The sequence below is a fragment of the Cololabis saira genome, chromosome 13 (genome assembly GCF_033807715.1).
Source record: "Cololabis saira isolate AMF1-May2022 chromosome 13, fColSai1.1, whole genome shotgun sequence".
NCBI classification, from domain to species: Eukaryota; Metazoa; Chordata; class Actinopteri; order Beloniformes; family Belonidae; genus Cololabis; species Cololabis saira.
In genome coordinates, this window is record NC_084599.1 from 46,554,666 (window position 1) to 46,574,469 (window position 19,804).

The following is a 19,804-nucleotide window of genomic DNA, read 5'->3' on the forward strand; positions in this document are numbered from 1 at the left end:
AACATCACTCCCCTTTAGGGTCCCAGCTCAAACATCACTCCCCTTTAGGGTCCCAGCTCAAACATCACTCCCCTTTAGGGTCCCAGCTCAAACATCACTCCCCTTTAGGGTCCCAGCTCAAACATCACCCCCGTTTAGGGTCCCAGCTCAAACATCACTCCCGTTTAGGGTCCCAGCTCAAACATCACTCCCCTTTAGGGTCCCAGCTCAAACATCACTCCCGTTTAGGGTCCCAGCTCAAACATCACTCCCCTTTAGGGTCCCAGCTCAAACATCACCCCCGTTTAGGGTCCCAGCTCAAACATCACTCCCCTTTAGGGTCCCAGCTCAAACATCACTCCCGTTTAGGGTCCCAGCTCAAACATCACTCCCCTTTAGGGTCCCAGCTCAAACATCACTCCCGTTTAGGGTCCCAGCTCAAACATCACTCCCCTTTAGGGTCCCAGCTCAAACATCACTCCCGTTTAGGGTCCGAGCTCAAACATCACTCCCGTTCCACCATGCTTCACATTAGAGGGCTGCGTTGGGATCGGGTCCCGCCAGGTCCCAATGCAAATCTGGCGGGAGCAGCAGTTTTAACTCTCCTGTGGTCCGGAGCGGGCGGTTTGGTTTTGGTTCCTGCTGGCGGCCAAAAAAAAAACTGCGGGATCAGGACGTAGCCTAGCGACTAGGTGGAAATCAATGACGTGGAAAATAAACCTCAAACAAGGTCTTTACTAAACAAAGACAAAGCAAGGCCAGTCCGATATTTGGAGAAACTGCGTTTAGTGTCTGTGGAGCATCTTGGAAGAGAGACGAGGGATTGGAACCAGCAGTCGCTCAGCAACATTCTCTTCCTCAACAGCAATGGAATGGCCAAGTGATTCATTTGTTAAATTAATTTGTTTCGTTGGTTATTTATTAGTGTTTGAGCCACTCACAGCTACTCTCGTTGCTATAACCTCAATCATAATTGATGCGTGTGAAAGGCGAAATAGCTTGTGCGATGATGACAATGATGGATTTGCATCCAACTTTGGGTCAGGTGACCTAACAACTGTCAATTATCCATCAAGCTCCTCAATGATCATGCTAACATTAAATCAGATACAGTAGATTGGTCTGGAGTGAGGTCTACAGAGATTCAGATGCAATTCTTTGGCGTTTCTTTTCTTTGTTGTATTTTTTCTTTTGTCAGAATTCCTCTAATCATTTTAACCAATTGAGTGAACTTTCCAGAACATCCACTCCTGAGATCTCTCAACAGCTTGAAACAAGGCAACTGGATTCTCTTTCTTCCAGTTACCTTGTTTCAAGCCTTTGAGAGTTATCGTGACCTGGATCTACACCAGCGAATTGAGAACCATCTTAAACCTTTTCCAGTGGCAAATACTCTTTTTCACTGTTGAATGATGGACTCCAAATAGTTTGGACATATATATACTTATAGTCCTCATCAGGTCGGTGGGAAGCAACAATTACTTCTCTAAGAAAACCGTTGATGTCTGTCCTTGGCATTGTGTTAACACACACTCCTGAACAAGCAAGCTGACAAAACTTACCTCCCTACTGATTTTCCTTGGGTACTCATACTTGCTGATGATCCGTAAACCAAACATGTTTAAACTGTGAGTAGAAGTCTTACTTATGTCTCTGTGTTGTGTGAAGGAATGAGCAGTACTACGAGGCCATCCTGACTATCTGGAACCAGCTGTACATCAATGTCAAGAGTCTCATCGCCTGGCAGTACTGCCTTCTGGACATCACACACGTCAGCTCACTCACCATCTCAATGGTAATGGATTCATTCACCTCTGTCACTGGTCTGTGTTGTCAGAGATAGAAATAATTCATGTAAGTTAATGTCAGTATGTGGGGCAAACAGCTGTGTCAAAATAAATGCATCAATTTCTATCTGACCGTCTGTCTGTCCATCTGTCTGTCTGTCTGACCGTCTGTCTGTCTGTCTGACCGTCTGTCTGACCGCCCGTCCGTCCGTCCGTCTGTCTGTCTGTCTGTCTATCTGTCTGTCTGACCGTCTGTCTGTCTGACCGTCTGTCTGACCGTCCGTCCGTCAGTCCTTGAGTATCCAGCACATGCTTTCATGCTATTGCTATGACATGCATGCATTTATTTGTGTGTGTTTGTGTGTTCAGTTGGCCAAGATGCGTCCCGAGGAATACCGACAGATCATCAAGAACCTGGAGACTCACTATGAGGAGTTCAAAATGTGCAGCCGCAGCTCCCAGATGTTTGCTGATGAAGACAAGAGGAGCATAGAGAGCCAGTACACTGCAGCCCAGACGCACTACGACAAGCTGGTGGTGGATCTGCCGGGATACAGTCAGTATTCATCACACACACTTTTACCACTTCCCTTTTCTTACTTGCACATCACAGGTTTACACTTCACAGTCATATGAAAGAAACATCCCATCTTTGAATTCCCAAGGTCTTATGTATCAGGATATAAAAAAGGAATAAATAAACAGTATGCTCACTTAAATTTAAAAAGAAGATTGTTTTTAAAAGTATAATTGTTTGAAATGCAAAATAAATCCTTTAGATAGCAGTTTTGTTCTAAGCAAGAATGACGGCCACTCAAGTGGTTAATGTGCAGCTTAACCTTTCTAATTAATCAAGGTACTAAAAACAGCGTTCAAATGTGTATGCAGTTACTACTATGCATGCAGCAGCAGCAATAGCACGTGATGTGTTATAGTGTAAAAATGTACAGTTTTTTCCAAACTTCAGTATATACTTCAGTGTTGTGCCACAAGTAGATGCTGTTTCAGTTATCAAGAGAGTTATTAATTATTGTCCTTCAACAATTATTAATAATTAATAGGGTAGATTATTTATCAAATTGAATTATCAAAATGACTTAAAGGAGACCTATTATGCCATTTAATGTATATTTTAAACAGGCCTTGAATGTCTTAAAAACAATCTAAAGCTTGTTTTTTCTACATAAATCATAAATCCAGCCTGTGGGCCCTGTCACTAGTTTTACCGCTTCTAACCTCTTTTTCTGCGCCTCATTTTTAGGGAAGGGGGGGGTATGATAATGAGGCTCTGTGCTGATTGGCTCCCTGAATGACGTGTAGCAGGGGAGGAGAATAAACCTGCTCCGCCAGAGCAGCCCGAGCCTGTAAATTATCACAACACTGAATTTTCACAAATGGAAACTTTATTGTTAAAAAAATAAAATATGAGTTGTATATAAATAACATTTATGCACTATTTAAGCCGGATCTGCCCGGCGGAGTCTGAACGCTGGCCCGGGAGCCACGCCAGGCGCCCGGGAGCAGCGCTGCTGGATCAGCGCGCATCTCCGCGGCTTTAACGGGGGAATCTGACCGGTTCCGACCGGCCGGGACCGCAGGAACCGGCCTGGACTGGTAGCAGGGACTCCCGGGGACCGACCAGCGGAATTTCAGCCGGATCTGCCCGGCGGATGCTGCGCGACGGGCGCCGCAACTCCACGGTGGGCGCACAGATCCGCTCCGGAGCGCATCCGCGGCGCATCGCCCGTTACCGGGGATCAAACCGACAGATTTGCCTGAAAATCTCGAAGGGTGAAGCTGGTCCAGCCTGGGACAGACCCCCGAGGACCCAGCTCCCAAACCACCCGGGAACCTGGATGATTTAACCCGGATCCGCAGCGCTGTGGCGCCGCGTCCGACTGGCTGAAGGATGGGCCGCTCCAGCAGCGGAGAGAGCTGGTTGTGGGCGTGGTTTCAGCAGCGGAGGCTGAACCTATGGAGATGAGCGCCTATGGTGACGTCACCATAGGCGCAGATTCAGAATGGCTCAAAAAAAGGCCACGTGACACTGGGGACTCAGTCCGGCGGGGGTCAGAGAGCTTGCAGAAATTCATGGTATTTTGTCTCCCCTGTGCTGGCAGGGTGAGGGGAGACCACTTTATATATGTTAAAACAAGAAAAAACCTGTTTTTCATAATAGGTCACCTTTAATCAAGACGGGACACCACCTGGTCGTTACCAGGAAAATGATAACTACAGCAAAATCAATCTCAAGATTAATTATTCTACAGAATAATAATTGAAGAATGGAATCCAAACACAGGTTCCAGCAACCAACATTAGGGCGGTAGCCCAACATTCCCCCTTTAGATCTGACGACTGGAATGCCGGGTCCGGTCGTTGGAACTACCAACGGTGCAACAGTCCATGTGATGCAGTCTTGGTTGGCAGAGGGGTACAGTACTTAAAAGTTCAGAGGTTAGCATAGTGTTGGAGGCTTGTCTGGGCAGAGGTGAGGCACGGAAATACGCTATGCTATACGAGACTAAGGTATAAAACATAACAATAAACATAAAACATATTCAAACGATAAATGATTTGACTAAGTAATTTAGTGTCATTACTAGCAAAATGAGCTAGATAAAGATAAAAAGAAGGGAGGCTAGTTAGGTTAATCTGCGATTAATTGCTAGACACGGAAAAACAAACAGAACAAATGAAATAAAATTGTGAGTGTAGGCATGAGTTTTACTTCCCTAACAATTCAAGATACCCAAGATACTCCAAAATACCAAGATACACTTTTCAGGAGTGGAGGGTTTCCACTTCTGGGTCAGAAAGTTGTCATTCCGCGGCAGACGGGTCATGCAGCTGGTTCAGTGCTCTGGCCAACAGGGTAAATATGGCATCCCCCCGGCCTGCTGATCTACGACGTCTGCGCCGTCTCTTGGGCTGGTGTCAACATCGGGGTGGGGCACCTCCCTGCCCTCAAATGCCAAGCTGTCACTCCGTGGACTGTTCTCAGAACCTACAGTGGGACGTCTCTGTGTTTCCCACGCCAGCTGTGCGTACCTGCGGATTCGCCTCTTGCTGCAGTAAAGAGTTACCTTACATCGCACGCTTTCATGGAGGTTATGAAGGAAGAGAAACTTAAAATGCTGATCTTCCTCCAAACCCGGAATGTTTCATCCCTGGAAAAACGCAGCTCTCAGACGCCAGTAATAATTTTTGGGGGATTCTGACTTCTGGTGCTTAATTGAAGAAGCAGCCAGAGTAGCTGAGGCCCAGTCAGTGTAAGAAGAATACTCTTCTCGCAGAGCCTGACAGAGTGCTTCATAGCAGTCTCTGGTTTCAGGTAGGAGGGATCTTATGAATGCACCAATGCTCCTGGCTGTGGTTTTCCAAAGAAAGTTGACCTTTTCTCTAGAGGATGCATGAGGTAAATCTCAGAGACAATCCTGAACCTCATCGAGATAATTCTCAATATTTGAGCCTGGATCATCCGGGTCAAAGTGTTCTATGTCACTGGCCAGGGACTCAAGGTCAAGGAGACGCAAGCCTGGTCCATGTGGCGGGCCAGGGTCGTCCGGTCCACCAGAACATTCCTGATACAAATGGTCCCTGTGCCGAGAAGAATAATTAGTTCTCGTATGGTGTGGAACAGGTAGGTCAAGGTGGGGGTTTAAACCACCTGACACAAGTTTTTGTCCAGCAGGGAAAGGTTCCTGGAAATTTGGATTCACGGCCTTCAGATTGTGAGGCTGAGCACATTTCGGACTCAGTACTTCATCTTTAACACGCAGAGCAGTGGGCCTGAGGGTGAACGGGGGGGCACCCTCTAAGTCTGACCCCCCTTTCCTCACTTTGCACCTGGGTGGCTGCACTTGAATTTCATCCCAAGTGATAAGGTCTGGAACTGTGTCAGTAGCGTTTGGGCTACTAGCTGTCTCTCTGGGCTCAGACGGGATAAGCTGGTTAACTGCTGGATCCTCTCTCTGGCCCCCTGCTGGCCGTGGGCCCGTGTGAGATTGGTCACGCCTTTCATCACACTGCTGCAAACGTTTGTTAGTGATCGGGACACCGGAGAGTTGATCTACTCTAATTTGTGACTCGAGCTGTGACTGGTGGTTCACATGCTTATTCTCAACCCAGCGCAGCTCATTTTTCTTGGAGCTTTGAGTGGACCCTTTACAGAAGTCCAGTGACTGTTCAAGGAGTTCCAGTGACTTCTCATGAAGACTAAGTGCTTGCTGACGGAGCATCCATGACCGTTCATGGCGTTGCTCAACGCTGAGCTTATCTGACTAGAGCTGGGTTTTGCAACTAAGCACATCTGAAAAGAATGCTTCTCTGGAAGAATTCTTAATTAAAGAGATCAACTCCTGTATCCTATCACCAGCGTTACATTCATAACTATGGAAGTTATTCATCTCCTCTGAGGAGAGGCCAGCGGGACCAGCAACCATGTTTTGCATGGCAGCTGGTTTTGAAGATGCTCTGGCACCTGTCATGAAGAGGTCTGAGCCAAACATTATACTAGTGACATAAATAACGTCACTAGATGGACAGGTTAAGGAGAGCGAGAGAGGGGGGCCTTCTCTTTTATAGCTGCGCCCAGGAAGTCCATGCTCCTTCCTGCAGCTTGGGGTCCTTGTCTAATAAGAGTGTGGTCCCTTATCACCAAGGGGCCACATATGCAAATCCTGGCTGAGCTCTGTGTCCAGGGGTTTTTCCGTTGCTCCAAGCCGTGTGGCCACGGTGTCGTAAAACTTTAGGGTGGCTTCGGTCGAAGGGCTGAAATCCGGCCTGGTAGCCTGAAATCCGGCCTGGTAGCCTGGTAGCCTGGTAGCCTGGTCAAAGCCTGACTGCTCACATAATCACACATTTCATATGAGTTCATATAAATTCATAATCCCCCATGAGTCCATAATCACACATGACTTCATAATCACATGGGCGGTAGCCCAACATCAGTATACTGATTATTGTCTTTTTTAACCATTCTGTTTTTAAAGTTTCAAATTTCATGTTGCAGTTTGAACCATACGGAGGTAGATTTGTGTCTTAATTATTCAATCAAAAAAAATGATTTCAATCAAAGAAAAAAAGTGTTTGAATGCGAAAAAAATATTTGAGATTCAAAAAAATGCATGCAGGTGGTTAGACTGGTTGAATAAAAGTTTAATAATGAAAAATAAATGGTACATTTTGTTTCTCCACAGTTGCACATCAGGAGCAGGTGGAGGTACAGCAGGTGGCTGAGCAGCAGGTGGCTGAGCAGCAGGTGGAGCCTCCGTCGCCGCCGCAGCTGCAGCTGCAGACGCAGCAAGTGCAGCTGCAGACACAAGTGCAGCTGCAGCCGCAGCTGCAGACCCAAGTGCAGCTGCAGACACAGCCGCAGTTCATCCTAATCCAACAACCGCATCAACAACTGCATCAACTGCATTTTCAACAGCAGCAACAAGTACAGCTTCAACAGCAGCATCACCTGCAGCTTCAACAGCAGCAACAACTGCAGCTTCAACAGCAGCAACAACTGCAGCTTCAACAGCAGCAACAACAACAAGCGGCCGCTGAAGAAGAAGAGGCCCGGATGCTGGAGGAAGAAAGACTGCGAGTGGAGCTTAAAAAACAGGCGGAGAAGAAAACAGAAGTTAAGAAAGAGGTGGTGAAGAAAGAGCAGGTGATCAAGAAGGAGGTGGTGAAAGTGATCAGGACGGAGCCGGTGAAGAGGAAAGTTGTGCGGACGTCCTCGTCTTCTTCCTCCTCCTCCTCTTCCTCTCAAAGCCTATCGGAGCTGCACTCGCTCAGGCTGAGGCTGGAGGCCGCCGAGGGCTCGCTGAGTCAGCACGTTCACATCTGCGTCGGAGACGACGGCGCGCGAGACTGCGGCCTCAGGATCATCCAGTTGGAGGTAAAACACAAACTCAGAACGAACTGAAAGAAACCCAACTGTCAATTTAACTGTTGTTTTTTTGTGATCAACTGTTTTTTATTATTTTGTTGATGCATACAGTTAAATTGAACAGTTATGGGCGCAATTGTATAGCACCTTAGCCAAAATTACACGATTAATTCAAAATGGCCCACTTCCTGTTGGGTTTGGGCCATGGCGCCAAGAGACTTTTCTTTAAGTTGTGGCATGATACAGGTGTGTACCGATTTTCGTGCATGTACGTCAAACCGTATTGTGGGGCTTGAGGAACAAAGTTTTCTAGGGGGCGCTGTTGAGCCGTTAGGCCACGCCCATTAATGCAAACCATTAAATATCACATTTTTCACCAGGACTGGATTGGTGCAAAATTTGGTGACTTTTGGGGCACGTTTAGGGGGAAAAAAGACCCTCATTTTGTCGGAAGAAGGAAAAATAAAAACAAGGAAAATTCCTACAGATACAATAGGGCCTTCACATCAGTGCTCGGGCCCTAATAAATAAATAAATTGATAAATGTTTAGTCAATATTCAGTTCCTTCAGTTTTTCAATGGCATGTGTCCATATTTTTTATGTCCTGCATCCCGCACCATGAATTCTTACCACTGAAAGTTCCATATGTAGAATAAACAGATTAAACCTGTTGGTAGATGATGTGGTGGTTTCCATCGAAGAGCAAGCCTTTTTTTAGCGGCTGTTAATCCTGCCAGGTACACAACTTTTTCTTTCTAATGTAAGTTTAACTCAGAGTCATGGTTAATCAGGAGTCTGGGAGAACATGGGGTTGCCTTTAGAATGACATTGGATATAAATATACTGACTTTTTGCCAAAACATGTGAAAGAATGATCTTGTCGTGTTACTTGAACAATTACTTGAGAATTGATTTTGTTCATTGCATGGAATTGAACTTTTTTTTTTATTAGAGACAACTTGTTGCAGTCATTTCATTAACCGCATTTATACTTGTATTTCTTCTAGTCGGTGGTGCGCGACATTGACTTGTTGCGCGAGGAGTATTTACATCTGAGGGAAAGTGTTTTAAAGGACCTGGGAGACATCAAGGACTCTGACAAAGCCCAGTTCCTGCGCAGTGAGATCGGAGTGATCAACCAGAGACTGAGCAGTCTGGAGAACAGCTCGTCGGCTTACATCCAGCGGTACCGGAAACACACACCGTCACAGATACTCAGTGTTTTTATTATTAAAAAAAGAACTTATTGGAAGATAATTTTGATGCAGAAACAGTTAGATTAATCAGATCAATGGAATGTATAAAGGGAATGCGCATGACGTCACAGATGCGACTTCACAGCGGGTTACAAACACTGAGTGGCAGAAACACTGAGTGTCAGAAACACTGAGTGGCAGAAAGACTGAGTGGCAGCGTAAACTTTCAGTTTGAGCAACTGGAAAACATCTAAAATGGGAAAGAGCTGTTGTGCGATCGACTGTACTCATAGATTTAGCAAGAAATCGGAGTTATCGTTTTACAGACTGCCGAAAAATAAGCTTAAGAGAGAGAAATGGATCGCTGCAATTCGCAGAAACAACTGGATTCCAGGCACCGAAACGTGGATTTGCGGTTCCCATTTTGTATCAGCTAATGTTGGATTTTTGGGTAACTAACGTTAAACGGTCAAATCATAAAGTTTGGTGTCGTCATCACTTTAATTTCTACAACAAATCCTGCCTTGAAGTCGGACCAAGCGTGAAGACTTTTGTGTCTTCAAGCTTTGCTTCGTGTATTTCCCCGGCGTAGAAATTAAGTACATATAAATATCAGGAAACTGGATTGGTGTCCAAATATTAATGTCCATGGACCACTGGTTCTTGGTAACTGTACCAAATATTAATGTCCATGGACCACTGGTTCTTGGTAACTGTACCAAATATTAATGACCATGGACCACTGGTTCTTGGGGTAACTGTACCAAATATTAATGTCCATGGACCACTGGTTCTTGGTAACTGTACCAAATATTAATGTCCATGGACCACTGGTTCTTGGTAACTGTACCAAATATTAATGTCCATGGACCACTGGTTCTTGGTAACTGTACCAAATATTAATGTCCATGGACCACTGGTTCTTGGGGTAACTGTACCAAATATTAATGTCCATGGACCACTGGTTCTTGGGGTAACTGTACCAAATATTAATGTCCATGGACCACTGGTTCTTGGGGTAACTGTACCAAATATTAATGTCCATGGACCACTGGTTCTTGGGGTAACTGTACCAAATATTAATGTCCATGGATCACTGGTTCTCGGTAACTGTACCAAATATTAATGTCCATGGATCACTGGCTCTTGGTAACTGTACCAAATATTAATGTCCATGGACCACTGGCTCTTGGTAACTGTACCAAATATTAATGTCCATGGACCACTGGTTCTTGGTAACTGTACCAAATATTAATGTCCATGGACCACTGGTTCTTGGTAACTGTACCAAATATTAATGACCATGGACCACTGGTTCTTGGGGTAACTGTACCAAATATTAATGTCCATGGACCACTGGTTCTTGGTAACTGTACCAAATATTAATGACCATGGACCACTGGTTCTTGGGGTAACTGTACCAAATATTAATGTCCATGGACCACTGGTTCTTGGTAACTCTACGGGTCACTCTCAAGTCCAACTGACGTTAATTTAAGCCCAGAATCGGCTGCTGTCCCGTCTTTTCCACTAGTTGCAGCAGTTTTTGCCACTCAGTGATAGTAAGGGGCTGTGGTCCAGTGGGAAAGTGACGTCAATGCAGACCAGCTATTTTATAGTAAAACTTCAAATCAAATTGCATTAGAGCTTTGTTAAGATTGAAAGCTTTGCTCATCCACAAAATGTAAAGTCTGAGGCCTCACTGCTGTGTCTGTAGGACACGTTTACAAACAGTGTTGAGTTCACGAGTGACATTAAAAAGGTACATAGACATTAAAGTGTAGTTGAGTACTATTGTGTTTACTGAAACGTATTGTTTCATAAAGCTAATCTGCATTATCAAAATAAACAAAAGTATTCTATCACGTTGTTCTGACATGATTCACTACATTTCTCCCCAACCGGGTTGTCAGGCTGCGGGCTCTAAGGGACATGCTGGAGAGCGTGGCGCGAGCCGAGGACATCGTGAAAGTTCACGAGGCGAGACTGACAGAAAAAGAGACGACTTCTCTGAGTCCGAGCGAAGTCGACGACTACATCTTCACACTCAAGGTATAACGTGTTAGATTTTCATTGAATTTCTCTCATAAAAGATAAAGCACGCCATCTTTCTGCAGCTCTCAGCTTCATGTCCGTCGGCTGCAGGTTGGACAGGATATCAGGACAGTTTAGCACGTGGCTGTTGGTCGCCCTTCAAGCTGAATTAAAGAATAAAAAAAGCAGTTGTGAGAGCGCTAGCGTACGGAAGAGTATCAGGGCCATGCAAGACATAAAAATATTTCAGGGGGGAAGATTTTTTTATTATGCACTTCGCAAAAAAAAGTTGAAATGTTGAGAAAAAAGTTGAAATATTCAGATTAATATTGAAGTACAATTTCGAGAAAAAAGTCGAAATGATGAGAAAAAAGTCAAAATTTGATGACGATATTGATTTGAAACACATATCACATATATGCAGTTGCATATGCAGAAACGTACCCTTAACATTCCACTCCATTTCATTTCATTCATTTTATTCTTTATTTCATTCAAAAAACAAAACAATTCAATACAAATACAAATACAAATGTTTCTAACTTGTGAATGAAAACGGAGCAGAAAGAAGAAGAATCTTATCTGATCTGCCCCTTTCACAAATAACATCAATTAAAAATAATAATAAAAAAAACAACAACTAAGTGAATAAAAACAACTAAAATAAAATTAAAATAACATTAAAATAAAATTACCACCGCCTAGGGGTCTGTCAATCAAACTCAACATTTTTCGTTATATTTCCTTAACATTCAGGCTTTAATTGTTCTTTTGGATGTAATGTTTGATTTGGATTCTTTGTTTTCTTTGTTCAGATTGTTCCATAAATTCAAGGATGTAAGTTAGTTAGTTAGTTAGTTAGTTAGTTAACTAGTTAGTTAGTTCGTTAGTTAGTTAGTTAGTTAGTTAGTTAGTTAGTTAGTTAGTTAGTTAGTTAGTTAACTAGTTAGTTAGTTAGTTAGTTAGTTAACTAGTTAGTTAGTTAGTTAGTTAGTTAGTTAGTTAGTTAGTTAGTTAGTTAGTTAGTTAGTTAGTTAGTTAGTTAGTTAGTTAGTTAGTTAGTTAGTTAGTTAGTTAGTTAGTTAACTAGTTAGTTAGTTAGTTAGTTAGTTAGTTAGTTAGTTAACTAGTTAGTTAGTTAGTTAGTTAGTTAGTTAGTTAGTTAGTTAGTTAGTTAGTTAGTTAGTTAGTTAGTTAGTTAGTTAGTTAGTTAGTTAGTTAGTTCCTCGCTCTCCTAACTGGATTTGATGGGCCAGAGGAGACATTTATAGTATAGTATAGTATAGTATATTATAGTATAGTATAGTATACTGTAGTGTACTATAGTATACTATACTATACTTTAATATAAAATAAATACATGTCTATGCAGTTTAGAAGTTTTGGGGATGTCCCTTTATTTTTGGCGCCTGCGCTGCTGAAATCGGGGCGTCCCTTATATCTATTTCTGAAAGGTGGCTAGCCTACACAATAGTGCAGCACGGTAATGTTTCTGGTGTTGATGTGCAGAGTATCCAGGAGGAGCTGGATCAGAAGAACGATGTTCTGGTCTCCATGGAGACGGAGTTGACGAGGGCGAGCCACTGGAACAGCCAGGTGGGCGGAGCCTCGCACCGCTGCGACATGATGCTGTCCAAGTACACGGAGCAGGTGGGGACGCTGGCCGTCCGCTGGAGACGCATCCAGGGACAGATCAGCACCAGGTGGGTCTCTGTCTCTCTGTCTGTCTCTCTCTCTCTCTCTCTCTCTCTCTCTCTCTCTCTCTCTCTCTCTCTCTCTCTCTCTCTCTCTCTCCGTACGGGTGTTATCTAGGGTCTCCTCCCGGAGGGACATGTCTGGAACACCTCCCTAGGGAGGAGGGACATGCCTGGAACTCCTCCCTAGGGAGGAGGGACATGCCTGGAACACCTCCCTAGGGAGGAGTGACATGCCTGGAACACCTCCCTAGGGAGGAGGGACATGCCTGGAACACCTCCCTGCTCAGGCTTATTATTTATTCCAACGTATAAACTTCGGCGCGTAACTAGTCTCGCCGCTTTTGAGAAAACGCGAAAATTAAAAACGTAGAAACGTGCGCCCTAATCAGGAATCGAACGGTATGACTTCTATTTGTAACTCGAGCTCACGGCCAAACCGTAAAAAGGAGACAAATACTTATTTGTCAGAATGTAGACATAGGTGTTGGGATTCATAAAATGTGACTTTGACAGGCGGGGTAGGCAGAACATTTAAACGGGGGGGAAGAAAGAAGAAAGCACATCGGACTCGGTTTTGAGTCCTTGACCATAATTGGTGCAAATGTGCCCCGCCCCTTCTTCTGATTGTTTGATATATGATAGTCCCTATTTGTTATTATTTCTGCAATAACTTTTGAATGGTTTGATATAGGAAATGTCATCAAAATCTCAACCATCCGGCAGTAGTCCCGTGGCACGGGGAATTTTGTTTCTAGTTTGTTATTTACTGTCTAATTATGTCTTGCCGCTTTTAATGTTGATGTAAAGCACTTTGAATGACCTGGGGCCTCATCTATAAAGCTTGCTTGCGCAGAAAAAGCGCCTGAAAGTTGCAGAAGCCGCCTTCTACGCAAAGCCTCGGATCTAAAAAGAAAAAACTAACCGAAAAATCTGCGTATCTTTACGGCAACCCTCACCCTCCCGTAAGAATTTACTTAAGACACGGGGAACTGGCGACGCAGGCTGTGAGGTGGTGAAATGAAGCCAGATTCATGTCATACTCTTAATAATGTCATCACATATTACAACATATATCAGACTTATAATAAAATAGTGCTGATAACGGAGCAGGCGGCGGGGGGGAATGCCGCTCCGAACCCACTACTCCACGCCGAAGAGGAAAAAAGAAAGTGTTCTGATTAAAATAAGGAAAGTTGGACTACCGTATATAACAATTGCGTTCATAAGGATAAAGTTTTTAAAAAAATAAAAATTAAAGAAATAGTCCCTTCTCCCCGTGTGTGTCTGCCTGTCATGCACGGGTACGTGCGCTCATGTTTTTTACTTTTAAGCTGGAATTGTGGTTCTGCGTTATACCAACGCAGAGCCTACGCCGTAGGGTCCGGCGTAGGGTGCGCGTCGCCGCGTACCCTACGCAGTAGGCTCTGCGTTGGTGTAACGCGGAACCATAAATCAGCCTAGAGCAGCTCTGAGGGGAGACGGGAGGGAGGAGGGGGAGCGGGGGCTGCCGGGCCGCCGTCCCGAGTGTCTTGATGATTTGCTGAGCCTACCGTTAGTTTTTAAACTGTAAAAAGTGGGGGGGACAAATACATCATTTTGAAAAGTGGGGGGGACATGTCCCCCCTGCCCCCAGTGGAAATTGCGTCGTGCGATCGTGGCACTAACGGGCAGCAACGACGTGCTGCCACTCACTCGCTTTATTGTATACTATTTATATACTTTTCCTACTTTTACTGTGACCACCAAATAATCTCGTTTCACTGTCCTCTCTCCACATCACCCACAACATCCACAGGAAGCAGGAAGCCACTGCGCATGCTCAGTAGGCTCATCCATATGGATGTATGGGCGTGTTGAGGGCGGGATATGGGGCGGAGTCAGCTGCGCAGCTTTCCAGGTGGACTGTGATTCATCAAGGGAACATTGCGTGGAAGTCTGCGTGCACGCGGTTTTATAGATCCGGATTTTTTTTTGCGCCCGCCATTTTCGGCTTTTGGGCGTACGTGCACTTTTAGTATGACTCCTACGCACTCCATTTTAAATGAGGCCCCTGGTGTTGAATTCTGCTGTATAAATAAACCTGCCTGGCCTTAATTCTGCTCAGACTGCAGGACCTGCAGCTGTATCTCCCTCAGCTGCATCACTACCAGCAAACCAGCGCGGCGCTGCTCCAGTGGATCGACGCCACGCGGAAACAACAGGACGTCCTTCGGGCCACCAAGTTTGAGGACGTGCAGGCGCTGAAGGACCTCATCACCGAGCAGAAGGTTGGCTGCTGCCTTCTTACATATATATATACATATATATATATATATATATATATATATATATATATATATATATATATATATATATATATATATATATATATATATATATATATATATATATATACATATATATAGGATTGAAGTAAACACTTATCCAGCCCTGAATCTACATACACTCTTACATAGAACAAGAGTTTCAATAAACTACTTATAAAACACCCATACCTACTTTAATAACTGTTCAATATAGTGATATAATACTCAATTATATATATATATATATATATATATATATATATATATATATATATATATATATATATATATATATATATATATATATATATATATATATATATATATATTTAAATATAGTCAAAAACAAAACCAAACAAACCAAACAGAAGAAAACGAAACAAACACCAGCATTTAGTTGCTATGTATTTATGTACGAATAAAAGTAATTATAATGTATAGTATTACATTATCATTACTTTACTATAATACCACAATATAATAGAAAACACTAAACAGTAATGGTATAACAATATACTTGATTAACTATATAAGAGTAGATATTATATACACTGGTTCATATATTTACCTCCAATTATATACATAAAAATTACTATAAATCTATATATCAACATATCTAAATATAACTATAAATCAGTATATGTTATTGATATAGATACACAAATACTGTACGTATAATACAACAATATATCCATATACATACCTACATATAACATCTATATCCATAATATAAATCTATATATCTACATATAATAATAAATGTACATATCTACATGTTTATTCGCATCTGTATTTTGAATAGAATGTTTCTTTTTATCTTTTTTTAAATTGTCTCCGTACATCTGCGCAGAGCGCTCATGTCACTGTTTCTCCCGCTGTTAAACGTCTTTGTCTCGTTTGCTTTTCCAGGCTCTGAACGCAGAAATCAAGGCGAGGAGGGAGACGGTGGAGAGCGTGCTGAGAGACAGCGAGGCCTGCGTGAACGCCATCAGGGTAACCGCGCTCAACGCGCAATTATTACACTCATACTAGCTGGGAGGGAATTCAGGAAAATCATGGTGTTAGTTCTGGACATAAGGTTTTCAAAAACCACCGCAAACAAATTGTGACGGCCCCTAGTGGCCGCTTTGCAGAAAAACCTTATTCTCGAAATTTCAACTTTATTCTCGAAATTTCAACTTTATTTTGGAAATTTCAACTTTTTTCTCAACATTTCGACTTTTTTCTCGAAATTGTATTTCAACTTCATTCACAAAATTTCGAGTGCACAATAAAAAAAAATCTTCCCCTCTCAAATATTTTTTTTTCCTGCATGGCCCTGATACTCTTACGTAAGAGACAAAAACTACTGCAAATTGGGACGTCCTAGTGCACAATCTTTCTGATTTTTGACATATTCCCTCCCAGCTATGAAAGGTTCCATGGTGAAAGATTTCCTGTTTCATGACTGAGTTTGCTCTTGTTTTTCCAGGACTATGAAACAGACCTGGTCTCTTACAGCTCCGGCCTGGAGACGCTGCTCAACGTCCCCATCAAGAGGACGATGCTGAAGTCTCCGTCCATGGATCTGCACCAGGAGGTGAGGCGTTAATCTCACGCGCTGACGGGGAGTCCCTCATCTCTGTGAATCTAAAGGTTTAAATGTGTTTTTGTTGCAGGTCACGCACCTCCAGACCCGCTACATGGAGCTGCTCACTCTCTCCAGCGACTACAGGAAATTCCTGGGAGAGTTGCTCAAAAACGTGGAGGAGCTCAAGGTACAGATTTTCTTTCCCAGATGTTTGTGCTCATGTTCCATTTATCTTCTCATTATGTGTTTGTCTATCTCATAAACCTGTATGTTTTTCATATTTCCTTGATGGAAGTATATGTAGGTGTAAACCTGTACGAACCTCTTAACGCTGAGGTTTCCTCTGCAGATGTGAAGGAATTCACCAATAAAAATGTGGATTTCAAATCTTCCCTTCTTAGGGCACGATTTACTTAGATCCTAAATAAAGAGTACAAAATTGCGTGTGCAGTGAAAAAGTTTGCACGTGCTGTTGTTGTGTGTTTTGCGGGTGATCAACTAAGATTGCGTGCGCAATTGATAACAGGTGCAAACCTCAGTATTTAAATAAGGTGTTGCGCGTCTTACGGTTTGAGGCGCAAACTTTGCGCCATGGAGTCTGGATGGAAAGCAGGTTAGTCGCAAGCGCAAAATGAAATTTGACGAGTTGGAGTTAGAGATATTAGTGGAAGAGGCAAATTGTTGTGCAGTATTCAGCACCCCTGCCGTGAAAAGCACCCCCTCGTATATTCAATGATAAGTAGACCAAGAAAAAAAACAACACACTGACACTTCAATATATTTATATATACACACTCACACAAACACATACTTAGGAGTTTATATTATATATATTTACAAATATTATGGAAGACAACACAGTAAGCAGGCTATTAATTAATGACATCAATAACCATTTACCCGATTTTTGTTATCTGTGACTGTGATTGTGGGAAAGTATGACTATTGTGGAATCCATGAGCGCATTTAAACATGAATCATTAACACTAAACTGGACGCTAAACAGAACGTGACACGGAATGAGAATATCATTTTTGTCAGACGAGGGGGTGCTTTTCACGGCAGGGGTGCTGAATACTGCACAACACCGGGGTATGACAACTGCAGAACAAGTATAGGCGCACAATAAGAAACACTTTTTTCTCCATGAAAACACGTGATTTATTTATTATCACAAATAAAAAAATGAAGGTGCCTCCTGTGGCAACCTTTTGCTGAATAATACTCGATTTAACATTCAAATAAAATATTTCTCCTTTTGCATGTGGAGATTAGCACCTTCCTTTCGAACGTATTAAATACAGACGCAATCACAATCCCCGCAAAAACTTTCAGGCTTGGTAAATCTCATTGCGTGTGGTAAATGAACCTATTTGCATCTTCCCCTCCCAGTATTTAGGATTTCTGGCGGGTACGCCCCATATTGATTATTCATCAGGGCAAAAGTACTAACTGAATTGCGTGTGCAATTTTGCTCATTTGAGAGACGCAGTCGTCTTTGCACGCTGTTAGTAGATCAGCTGGCACTTTGGTTTGCGGGTGATGTCAAGTTTGCACACGTTTTTACACACGCAAACCTTTAGTAAATCAGGCCCTTAGTGTATTCAATTGATTAGTCATGCACTGCAATTTTGTAATTTCCTAGAATTCAAATTCTTTATTTGGGGACCTTTAGCAGATATGAGATTAAAATGCGATCAATTAGATTCATTAATTATAAATCCTGTAATTAATTACATTTTTTTTTTTTTATCGCCTGACAGCACTAGGAACTTCCTTTTTAGTTCCCAAGTTACAATTCAGTTAATACCATTACACAACAACAAACAATGTTTATACTTTTTTTATACTTTCATGACGATGGGGACGTCAATCAAACGTAACTAACATATTTCATTATATTTTCTTAACGTTCTGGCTTTAATTGTTCTTTTTAATGTAATGTTTGATTTAGATTCTTTGTTTTCTTTATTCAGATTGTTCCATAAACTGATTCCTTTCACAGAAACACAACGTTCCATCAATTTAGTCCTGAATCTTGGTTTTTTTAAAAATCTTTGTTCCTTTTATTTATACTTGCTTTCTCTTTTTTCAAATCTTTTCTGAATGTTGATTGGTAAAGTTTTTCTTATGAGCTTTAAACATCATTTGCAGAATACTATAATCTACTAGTTCATGAAATTTCAACAATTTTAACTGAAGGAATAATGGATTTGTTGGATCTCTACATGATTGTCTCAGAAAATTAGAATATTGTGATTTTCTGTAATGCAATTAGAAAAACAAAAATGTCAAACATTCTGGATTCATTACAAATCAACTGAAATATTGCAAGCCTTTTATTATTTTAATATTATGATCATGGTTTACAGCTTAAGAAAACTCAAGTATCCTATCTCAAAAAATTAGAATATTCTGGGAATCTTAATCTTAAACTGTAAACCATAATCAGCAATATTAAAATAATAAAAGGCTTGCAATATTTCAGTTGATTTGTAATGAATCCAGAATGGATGACATTTTTGTTTTTTTAATTGCATTACAGAAAATAAAGAACTTTATCACAATATTCTAATTTTCTGAGACAGTCCTGTATATTGTTTTTTACGTGTTTCACTTTATTAAAGTCCCTCTGCATTGGTCATGATTCCGTTTGCGTGTGCAGATGCGCAGCACCCAGATCGAGCTGCTGCAGGAGGAGCTGCGTCTGCTGCGGGAGGAGCTGCAGGACCACGGCGCCAAGAGCAGGTCCCTGGAGGAGGCGGTGGCCCGGTACCAGCTGGAGCTGGCCCAGTCCCAGGACCAGGTCCTGTCCCTGGAGGAGCTGAAGCAGAACACGGTGCTGCAGTGCAGCGTCACCAAGGACAGTCTGGACTCCTCCCAGAGCCAGCTGGAACACCTCAACGCTCAGCTGGAAAACCTCAACTACCTGCTGGGCGAGGAGAAGAGGAAGACCAAGCTGGCGGAGGAGCGTTACGCTCAGCAGGAAGAGGAGTACGAGTCGGTTCTGAGGAAGAGGCAGAGCGAGCTGGACCAGCTCAGCGGCTCCAAGATGGACCTGGAGAAATCGGTGGGGGAGAAGGAGCACGACGTCGGGCAGCTACGGCGGCAGATGAGCCAGGAATCAGACAAACTCAAGGACCTACAGAAGGAGATATCAAAGGTATGAATGAATGAATGTATGAATGAATGAATGAATGAAGGAATGAATGAATGAATGAATGAATGAATCAATTAATCAATGAATCAATAAATGAATCAATGTATGAATGAATGAATGAATCAATGAATGGATGGTCTTTATTTCGGGCTTAAGCCTTGTAGCATCCTATAATGTAATAATTTCGTAT

At 42.6% G+C, this 19,804-nt stretch overlaps 1 protein-coding gene across 1 annotated transcript in view; it reads left to right on the top strand.

Annotated features, from left to right (window-relative positions):
* The window catches only part of LOC133458723 (epiplakin-like), a 65,011-nt gene that overhangs the window by 25,140 nt on the left and 20,067 nt on the right, over nt 1-19,804 (top strand). The window contains exons 13-23 of the mRNA XM_061738923.1: nt 1,648-1,774; nt 2,136-2,322; nt 6,968-7,659; nt 8,659-8,837; nt 10,761-10,899; nt 12,391-12,584; nt 14,683-14,845; nt 15,794-15,877; nt 16,356-16,463; nt 16,543-16,641; nt 19,120-19,617. Coding sequence (XP_061594907.1) covers nt 1,648-1,774; nt 2,136-2,322; nt 6,968-7,659; nt 8,659-8,837; nt 10,761-10,899; nt 12,391-12,584; nt 14,683-14,845; nt 15,794-15,877; nt 16,356-16,463; nt 16,543-16,641; nt 19,120-19,617 — 2,470 coding nt within the window. The remainder of the gene's footprint in view (nt 1-1,647; nt 1,775-2,135; nt 2,323-6,967; nt 7,660-8,658; nt 8,838-10,760; nt 10,900-12,390; nt 12,585-14,682; nt 14,846-15,793; nt 15,878-16,355; nt 16,464-16,542; nt 16,642-19,119; nt 19,618-19,804) is intronic.